The following is a 10,742-nucleotide window of genomic DNA, read 5'->3' on the forward strand; positions in this document are numbered from 1 at the left end:
TTTATTACTTCATTGAATTAGTTGAATCCTCAATATTTTTATTTTATGAAAATAATACTAGTTAATTTAAGCTTCAAAAATTGGCATATGGTTTTAAGCTGCTTAACCTTTCAGGGGTATGTATGAAAAAAAAATCAAAAGAAGAGGGTAAATAAGGGAATAAGAAATCCCGTAGGGGTGCATATGTAATTTTGAGGTCCTACTGCGCTCGCCGCTTGGTCAAAGATTCAATGGGCGTGGGTGGATTCTGACAGGAGACTTTTAGCCCACAGCTTGGGATACTGTGGCACAGGGAAAATTTGGTAAGGTATTTTTAATAATTTCTCTATTTTTTAGCAAATTATAATTTCTGATGGTTTCCATTGTAGATGAAAAAGGAAGTTTTCATGCACCAGACAAATCAGATCTAAGTAGAAGGTTCTTGAAAGTTCTGGTCCAAAATTTGTATTTCAAGAAGAGGTCAGATTGCAATGGAAAAGAATTGTATTTCTTGATTTTAAATGGGCATACTTGTTATACATGGTTGGCCAGTTCTTGTCTGATGTGTTGCAAGAAGCACAGGATGTTTAGGTTTCTGTAAAAGCTATCATAATCCCAAGTCAAGATTGCATTGACCATTCTCTTTGGCAGCTTAAGCTCAATCAATCTTCCTTCAAATGGGATTAGATAGGGTCTTATTCAAGTTTTAACTCCACAGCAGGTGACTGCAGGATGTTGGATTCATCCATCGTATCTCCTCTTTGGACATAGAAGATTAAACAGATCTTTTACTTGGAAAAGATCTGTCTTCTGTTATACTTCCTCTCTTTTTTTCACTGAGGTCAGATGTTAGTTTACATGGCTGAAGATATAAAAGCTAGTTGGATGTTTGGAGTAAGTCTGAAGTCAACCACCAACATATGTAAGATGTGTCATACTGATGCTGATACACTCCATCCACTTTAAAAAGGATTAGACAATCTAATTAAATTAAGGGTTGATGTGATATGGTAGGAAAATGAAATCTTCTTTACTCTTTGATAGGCTTGTCTTTGTTGTATTTTGACTGTGATCTAATTAAATAATGTTCTTTGCTCTGCATGATGCAAACAGTTTCAAGTTATTGTGCTCAATCCATCAGTTTGGTGGCAACAGACAGAAGTAGCACAAGTGGATCTACAATTGGAATCTTGGCTGTTGTGGTCTTTATGCTTGTGCTTCACATGATTCCTGCTGTCTTTGTCTTGTTGATATGGATTGGTTGAAGTTTTGGGTTTTACTGCAAGGCCAAAGGTAAAACCTTGCTGTATTTCTCTTTCTGATATTGGATTGGTGGAGGTTTTGATTTTTACAGCAACGTCAAAGGTAAAACCAATTGGGATATTTTGAGAGGTTATCAGCCTTGGTAATCTCAGGAGCTGAAGCTTTGAACAGGACCTATAAAAACTGTTTCTTTTGTCCAAAGCAAATCCATCAGGCTTTGTCTCTGGTTGTTCTGGTCTCTCTCGGTTTCCCAGACCAAACCCTAACTCCCCTCTTGCTGCCTCTGTTACCAGGTATGAGTGCTTATCTTCCTTAAATTTTTTATCTTGTTTCATCAGGTTGGTTCTTGTGGGCTTGATTTAGGCCTTCCCTGTAGTTTCAGAAAGCTCCATCTTCTTGTTGCCTTGGTCTTCATTCTCTTCTTCTTGTTCATCCTCTTCTTTCCTCACTTGGTCATACAGCACTTCAGAACCCCTTTTTGCAGTATTTCTCACCTTTAAATTACCAAGCAGGCATAGATGCTATTCAAGCACCTCGAAGTGTGACTTCAGAGTCCATCTTTGCATGATTTCTCAGTTATCAATCATCAAGCAGACATATTTGGAGTGGTAGTCCAGACTCAGTTTGTTACAGCTGAAGAGAAAGTGTTTCTGGTCATCTGTTTGAGGCAGAGGAAATTTAGGACACAGGAAAGCACCTTCCTTTTGTGAGTTGCATGCTCAGTGGACAGAATTGGCAAGATGGTAAAGGAAGAAGAAAGCTGCTGTTCTGTGTGGACCAGAGAGCAAGAGAAGGCATTTGAGAACGCTTTGGCAACTCACCCAGAGGATTGCGGTGACCGGTGGGAGAAAATTGCAGCTGGTGTGCCTGGGAAGTCCATCGAGGATATCAGGCACCACTATGAACTTTTGGTGGAGGACATCGATGACATCGAATCTGGCCGAGTTCCAGTACCATCCTATCTTCCTGTCGAAGGTGGTGGGGCTAAAAAGGGAGGGCACTCACATGGTGATCCCAGTCATGGTGGAAGAACATCAAGGTCAGATCAAGAACGACGAAAGGGAATAGCATGGACTGAGGATGAGCACAGGTGAGCTTGTTATGATTCTGCTTATCTTGAATTTATGCTGATGTGATATTGTTGAATACTGATTACTGTCTTATTTCTCTGGGGTTCACTAAAAAGCCATTTTTAAGTAATGTTAGCTACTTCATTCATACATGAACATGCTTATAATACAAAGATTACCTTTATAAAAGAAAATTATGTTAAAACTTAACTTTTATGAGTGCTCTTAATTCTTTGTTTCAACTCTTTGCTTTTGGACCTTAAATGTCTTCTAGCGTACTTTGTGTTTCTTGTGACGGGTTAAACATGCCTAAATGAAAAATAGCTTTTTCTGGTATTCTGTGTCAAGGTAAAAAAAAAAAATCAAAATATGTTGAGTTCTAGACTTACGTCGCCATGTAGTCATCTGAGTGAAGAGCTGTGTGGTTACTCCAATAGGAATAGAGTTGGCCATACTCCCAAGTCTTGTTTGATCTATATGGACATTAACTGGGTTTATCACGGCGTCTTAGAAGTATTACTTAAACTTGCATAGTTTCCGTAGCCTATTCAGTGAGGTCTTCAAGATGTTTAGGAGAATAATTCTGGAAATTTTTGATTCAGAAGAGCATTTTGCTGTAAATGCCTCATCACAGGCTGAGCTAATATAAGATTGTTGTTGTTGATGATGGTGATCTCAAATTGAGGTGACTAAACACTAGAGTAAATGTTTTTTCGATCATTTTTTTTTCTTTGCAATTTCAGAGTTCAGAGCATTGTTAAAAATTGATCAGGGTAAAATTAGAACATGGATTTTCTACAATAGAATGCATTTTTTATTTTGACTTTTCCAGAATATTAAGTGTTCATTACTTCTAAATTGACCTCCATTTGCAAAAATGTCAGATACTGTCACCATCATCTTCCTACCCATTCTGCACTCTTATTTAGAACAAATAGACCAGCTGCAACCTGCAATTGACTTGTTCTCTAATTTCATAGTTGTTGGCATCCCTAACCAGAGCCAATGGCTGCATGTGCAATCTAATCTCTTCTCCTCTTCCTTGCCATACACCACAGTTTGATGCGTCGAGGACTTCAGGTAATTTGCTACATTATCATTGTTCCCCAGTTCATCTTCCCATCCTTTCTAACTTTTAAGTAGATAAGTTCAAGATATAACTCTCCTATCTCTCTTCCACAGGATTATATCCAACTTATTTCTGCTTCTCGACTAAGTGTCATAGCCCCATATTTTTCCTGGTTAATCTAAGACATTTTTATTTCAGGTACTTTTAGCTGATATTTGTGAAGCATGAAAAATAAACCATTACAAAATCAGAAAATTAGAAAAGGTCATAATAATTCATATGTTACATCTGTGAATTTAATGAAGCAGTATAAAATTTAAGGTGCTTTGCGGCAATATACAGTTGACACAGATAATATATGCCAAAATGCTAATTTAACTTCATAATTGATACAAATTCTAGTCCAAGTTCAAATCTAGAATGACTTAGAAACTTCATTGGTTGTGGGATGCTGGATGTTCCTTCTCAAACAAATCTCTTCAAGGTCGTATGGCAGGTCTAGTTTCTGAAAATATTTTATTCATTAACTGATATTTTCATCCTATTTTTGAACTTCTTCATGTCCTTGTTAAGGACAAGTGAAAAATCATATCAAAGAGACAGGTTAGCTTCGTATATGGTTGATGTCAAGTTCACACACACCAAATTTGAGGCAAACACACAACTTTAGTTCTTAATAGTTAGATAAAGCATGTAAGGTTGATTAAGCATTTGTAGATGGAGTTGGAATGATTGCTCTTTTTGTTGTTTGGTTAAGCATGGGAAATTTCATACTGAATGGTTAGAGAAGGTTGAGTATTGCACACTTTGAAGGTACTGACTCAATGGTCAGAGAAGGTTGAGCTTTGTCACAGTTTAGAGTAGCTGGTATATGGAAACAGAAATAAGAGCAGACACATAAAACTAAGCTTCTTGCTCTTGATTGGAAAAACTTGGAAGTTATGGCAAATAAATTGCCTTTTCCTTGATTAAAGAAATTATTCAACCTAATACCTTTTTCTTGATTTAGCAGTTCTGGTCTCTAAGAGAATATTGAGAGACAGATATAAATGCAAAGATGTTGCAAAGATGCATCTTTAGACTTCCAAGAAACTATGTTGTTTGAACACAGTATCATCCACATATGCAAAGACATTGCTGGTGCTTTACATGATTCAAGTAAGAAATGATGATGCTTCTTTGCACCATATAGACATATCCATCTGATAGCTTCCTGTGTTATCTCAGTCAGAGTCAGACCAAGTGTTTTAGATGATGGAAGTCCCTTTCAACTTAAACACACCTTCCTCAATAACAACTTTTACCTTTGAATCTTGCTTCATATTGCAACAGAGATGTTCTTTTTTGTTTTTCTTTTCAATTTCTGCTAGCATGATGTCAACCATTTCAACAGCAAATTGCTAGACTAATTATAATGGGTTTTTTGGCCAATGAATGAATTCTTCTGTAAATCATTGCCATAGTTTTAGTAAATAGTAAATACTTCAGAACCCCATCTTTGTTTATCATAATATGTGATCACATAATCTCAGCTATTATGACTATCATAATTGCAAGTTCTGAAAGCCAAAGGACCTCAGCAGCTTTTGAATCATTGCTTCTTTTTTTTTCCATAATTTTGCCTCCTGCTTTTGCACTTAGACCTGTTATTGGTATGAAAACATGACACAAATAGATGTTACACAAACTGTGGTAAATCATGAGCAACACAAAGCAATGGTTGATGATCTTTCCAGATGGTGCCGTCGCTTTGAATTTCTTCAATGGTTGGTATAAGATTTGGACAAACTGTGAAAATGCATAAAATTGATGCACATCAATTATAATGTAGAGTACTGGACAACACCTGAAGTTTGTGCATCCAAAATCAAGCATTCATCATTCCTTTAAATCGAGGTTTTCATTCTTTATCAAGAGTTCTTGAAAATGCAGCATCCTAAATTCTATACCTATTGACTGGTTTTTGACAGATTATTTCTTCTTGGACTTGATAAATATGGGAAAGGAGACTGGAGGAGCATATCTCGCAACTTTGTAATATCAAGGACGCCCACACAGGTTGCAAGTCATGCACAGAAATACTTTATCCGTTTGAATTCAATGAACAAGGAACGGAGAAGGACGAGCATCCACGATATCACCAGCGTCGGAGATGGAGATGCATCAGCCCCTCAAGGCCCAGTCACTGGTTTGGCTAGCGGCAGTGCTACAGTTAATCGTCCAGAGCTACAGTTCCCAGTGCCCCAGTAAGCCGACAACACCATCAGAGAATCTGTTAATGTACAAAGCACAAGTGATGTTTATTGGATATAGGTAGAAGTACATAGATATGTTGTTTATGTAACATAATTAGAGCTGAAACTGCTATGATTATATGCTGCATCTGTTCAAAGTAATCAACCACAGAGGAAAAGTAATATATGTAAATGATGTGTGTATGTTTGTTGCTTTAGGGTGACTGATTCAGTATGGAGAAGATAGAATATCTACCGATAAGACACTTGTGAAGATTGTTATCTGGTGTTCTCAAACCATTTTCTTCAACAAATCTACTGTTTTAGTCCCAAAATATGGATGGAATTGGTACTGGTTTTTCCTGTAATTATTGCTAGGGTTTTTCTAGGGAAATAATTAGATGCTTCCTTTTATGATTTCATGAGCTCCTTCTAAGAAGATTGTTTCAGACATGGTTCTTGATAGTTGGAATAATCTTGATATAATTGCTGCTCATTTGGAAGCATAAACAATTTATTATAAGAGGCTTCTGTTGTATTCTCATAGAGAATGGATCTCATTTGTAACTTGGGATCACTGCTCAAAATAATCTCTTTAAAAATATTATAGAAATAATCTCTTTAAATCTTTTACTTTTACATAGATATATGTATATATATACATAGATATATATACATATATATATATATAGATGTATATATATATGTATATGTATATGTATATGTGTGTATATATATATATATGTATATATATACACACATATACATATACATATATATATATATACATATACATATATATATATATACATATATATAAATACACACACACACACACACACACATATATATATATATATATATATATATATATATATATATATATATATATGTATGTATGTACATATATATATGTACATATACATATACATATACATATGTATATGTATATGTATATATATACATATGTATATATGTATACATATGCATACATATATAAATATGTATGTAACTATCCATATTAGAAGAATATATTCACAGAGAAAAGCCTCCTTGAAGTCTTCTGCTAGTTTAAATCCTGTAAACAGTGAGATGCTTAGTTCTGAATGTAAAATACTAGTAATTTGCTCTCTCCAAACAGTACACATCACTGCAGCAACATAACATCTCCATGTCTTTCACTTCTTTCTAGTTCTCATCATTCTCAGTCCAAACTGATCTCTAAGTTGGAATTGGCTGCAACTGATGAATGGTCTGTCTGTCTCCTCCAACTCCATAACCTGGTATCCATTGCACAAATAATAAACAGGTGGTTCACAATTCACCAGAAACAACATTTTTGGATCCCCATTCCAGTTTCTCAGATCAGATAACCTTTGATTGTTCTTGAATAAACATCAGATCATGTGTGATCATGCGCGACAAAGAGCTTGATAATTTCCTTCTAGTTCACCATAACAAAGTTGACAGCATTACCTGTTTCATCTACATATAATTCCATTGTTGAGAATCCAGATATGTTCAGCTTGATACAACACTTGCTAACTCATGCTAACAAAATCCAGATGAACAATGATCATACAGAAGCTCATGTTATATACAGATATTCACATATTGTCTTGAAAAAATATAGTTAACTACAATGTAGGAAAAGACATAAATAGCTTCGGTAGAAGGGAACATCCGGTTCACTGGAAGAAATCATTCCTCAAGATCCATCCACTTTCTCTTGTTGAGGATTTAGAATAGAAAAATGTTTAAGCAACATTTGAAGGAATTCATCAAACTTTAAGAAGATTGGATCACAGTAGTAGAATCTAGTGAACTTCAAAATATTCTCTTTAGCTTAATATTTGTCATATAACTTTCCACTTGATTTGCTGGATTTTCCTACCATCGTTGGAGAGTATTATAGCTGACAGACCATGAACGTTGTACTCTTCATTCAACAGGGGATCTGCAACATGAGAAACCTTGACGACCTTTAATTTTTTGCATTGCATACCTGAAGTAATTCACAATCCAGTCAGATTACACCAATTTTTTATCCAAGGATAATCTGACACAAGATTATCCAAATACTGGTGTGCATTAATTGAATCAAGAACACTGGTAAATCAATTTCTGCAAAGCAGTTGGTTGGCTCATGATACAGAATTGATAGAAAATATACAGAACTCTTAAAATATATGCTTGCGATATTTGAAATTTCATAGTTTTTAGATACTGGAACCCAAATAAAGAAACAAGCAAGCATTGAAATATCTGACATTGCAGGTAATGAAGGAAACACAATCCTTACATTCATAATAGAAGTTTGTACCTAGTACCTGTACTTAAAGATTAGTCTATATTTCAGTCTAATAGGCAGTGTTTCATTGAAATGGACTCAGTTGCACATTTGCGACAAAAGGTAAACACGTATGAGAAAGATAAACTTAACGTTGCTCTTACAGCTTCATAAGATGCCTTAGGAGACAAAAAGGGATCATCTTCTAATTTTAATACATGTCTTACTCGTGAATTCAGATCCAACACAAGGATACTGAAATAGGTCATGGAGGTGAGTAAATGAGTCCAACCCTCAATATTTGGACTATAAAGAGTTTAGGATGTAAGAATAGATTGTTTGATCTATTTAAGGACTTTCTAATTATCCCAGGAGTACGAGCGATTGATGTCTATAATCACATAGTTATATAATTCAAGCAAAGTTATAAAATTAAACCAACAGCCATCAAATATGCACGCCCTCATAAATTTTTCTTCTACTTCTCATTTTTCGCTTTGACATGGCATAGATAAGATCCATGCTCTATCATCTTGATAACAGAGAGATGATTAGGTTCAAACAAGTTGCAGGTTCAGAATCATCAACAATCAATGATAAGCAATTATGAACCAACTCCATATTACCAACATTTAAACAAGGCACTTGAGCTATCAGCAATAGAACACAGGATTCACATCCTTGATTGAAGGAGGACTAAAAAGACAAAAAATAAATGAGATTGAACACATGATTGGTTTGCATAATATATTATAGTGTAGCTACATGGGAAGGATTTGTTAAATATTTTGCGAACGACTTGTTGCTTGCTCTGAACCCTCAAGATATGGCAGTGTGATCATGACCACGAAAAAGTTATGTATATGGAAAAGGTTCTGAAGCACTATTTCATCTTAAGCAGTCCGCTGGTCAAGCTCAGGACTCTTCAAATCGACACCTTCTTGGAACTTATATTAACTGCGAAGAGATAATAAGCCCACCAAATGCTAGCATGCAGTTAAATTGCAGAACAGAGAGAAGCTCAAGTCATTCAAAGAGGAAGAACCAATGTCATCGCCTCCTTGGACGGTACATAACCGTCCTGCGACCAATCCATCAACAAATTACCCCTAAAAGCCATCACTTTATGGAATTATCGGTCTGAAACTTATGATCGTGCGCCGAATTTTGTACATTCAGTCATGAATTGGCATCAAATAGGGATAGCAACGTGCATAACATCCAAACCTCTGGTTTCAAGACTCCTAAATAAAGCAATCCAATTGACTCAAAATACTCTGAACTTAACTAAATATATGATTTGTTACAACTCCAAATAGATGAAACTTACAGCTTTATTATTGTTGTTGTAATTGACTCAAAATACTAATTCGGAAATAAGGATACCCAAAGGGGGATGCGGGTGCTGCAGGAGGAGGTCGGCTAGTGGTCGAACTTTTTGCGGAGGTACTCTTTAAAGAACTGGCGGCGCGCCTCGGCGCGGGCTTGCTGGGGAGCAATGTTGGCGTAGGAGAGGTTTGATCCGACGGCGATCAGCACGACGCCCATCCCAAACACGCCCGCCGTGGCCGCCAGCTGCTTCGGCGTCGGTGGGAAGTTCCACACCATCGTTTCCGTTCCACGGTGACCTACGCGTGCCGTCAAGTGTTCGATGAAATGCCTAAAGCAGCAGGACTCGACCAACTCCCTCCTCGATGGACCGAACCGGGCCTGATTGTTCTTATTGGGTTTTCTGCTGAACCCAAAAGGTTAGGGATTATTCCTGAAAACTTATGTCATCTGAATTTAAAAATAGACACAAATATTTTAAAGATAATTTTTTCGAAAAAATATCAACTTTTTTTTATTTTATTTTTCACATAACACTCATTTTGCAATATTTTCATAGAGCATCTCTTATTTCATAAATGATCAATTTATCCTTAACTTTTGCTTCTATCCGATTATTTTTACTTCATATTGTCCATACGTTTTTATCGTCTTTATACGGTCTTAATATCCTCATCTTATACTCTTTTATTTTCTTCTCAAGAGTACACACAGAGGGTTGATATTAGAAGGTGCTAAGAGGCAACGAGTCTCGCAACAGGATGAAAGTAACGAGGACAACGATAGCAGAGACAACTCGCAATTTAGCAATCGAGTGAAGACCATGGATAATTTTTTTAAAAAAATAAAAAATATTTTACAAGAATAAAGCAAATAAGAAGTGCTTTAGATTTTTCTAGAAGATTTATTCATATTCTAATTTTATTTAAAACTATATATGTAATGCATAAAGCACTTACCAACACATCCAAATTTAGTTTAGATAATTGTTTTCTCATCCCACCTTATCTTAAATCTATTAATACGCAGCACCATGTCTTAAATAGATTCCAAACCATTATCATCCTTAATCGTGTTATAGGATTATTTATTTTTTCTCAGACCATCATCATCATTATCCGAAGTGGAAATCTCAATACCAAATATATATATTTTAATTCACGAGTTTTGTTTAGATTTTCAAGAATTAGTAAAGTCTGAGTTCCTTAAAAATAAATTAAACAATAAATTTTCTTTATTTGAATCAATTAAAAAAAATCAATAACAAATTTTATTCCGTCCACATTCGGCTAATAATTTAAGTATTTAAATTAAATTGGATTGAATCCATTCCAATCTCGATTAAAGGGTTCCGTCTCTATTCACAACTCTTAAATAGATGTTGTTCTCAGATTGGGTCCTGATAAGCTGGTTGGGTTCAGCCAACTCGATCCAATCCGTGTGAGCGGTGGTTCTATATGGAACGCGTTTCACATGTACCTTCCTTTGTTAGATGCTTTGATCTCATC

The 10,742-nt window shown here is 35.6% G+C and overlaps 1 protein-coding gene across 2 annotated transcripts; it reads left to right on the forward strand.

Annotated features, from left to right (window-relative positions):
- Positions 1 to 1,379: 1,379 nt before the first annotated feature.
- Positions 1,380 to 5,950, forward strand: LOC135585018 (transcription factor SRM1-like). 2 transcript variants are annotated; one of them, XM_065083914.1, is made up of 3 exons: positions 1,380 to 1,535; positions 1,755 to 2,332; positions 5,352 to 5,950. In XM_065083914.1, the coding sequence occupies exons 2-3, from the start codon at positions 1,983 to 1,985 to the stop codon at positions 5,629 to 5,631; spliced, it is 630 nt and encodes a 209-aa protein (XP_064939986.1). In that variant the 5' UTR covers positions 1,380 to 1,535; positions 1,755 to 1,982; the 3' UTR covers positions 5,632 to 5,950. The 2 variants fall into 2 exon arrangements, with proteins under 2 accessions (XP_064939986.1, XP_064939987.1); XM_065083915.1 differs by having other exon boundaries at positions 1,412 to 1,535; positions 1,819 to 2,332.
- Positions 5,951 to 10,742: the final 4,792 nt, after the last annotated feature.

This window comes from Musa acuminata, chromosome BXJ1-9, assembly GCF_036884655.1.
Source record: "Musa acuminata AAA Group cultivar baxijiao chromosome BXJ1-9, Cavendish_Baxijiao_AAA, whole genome shotgun sequence".
Lineage (NCBI taxonomy): Eukaryota > Viridiplantae > Streptophyta > Magnoliopsida > Zingiberales > Musaceae > Musa > Musa acuminata.

Bases quoted from the DNA above. Each gene is read 5' to 3' on its own strand.
- LOC135585018 (XM_065083914.1), top strand. From the start codon at position 1,983: ATGGTAAAGGAAGAAGAAAGCTGCTGTTCTGTGTGGACCAGAGAGCAA. The intron at 2,333-5,351 runs GTGAGCTTGTTA...GGTTTTTGACAG, and splicing joins TGGACTGAGGATGAGCACAG to ATTATTTCTTCTTGGACTTG.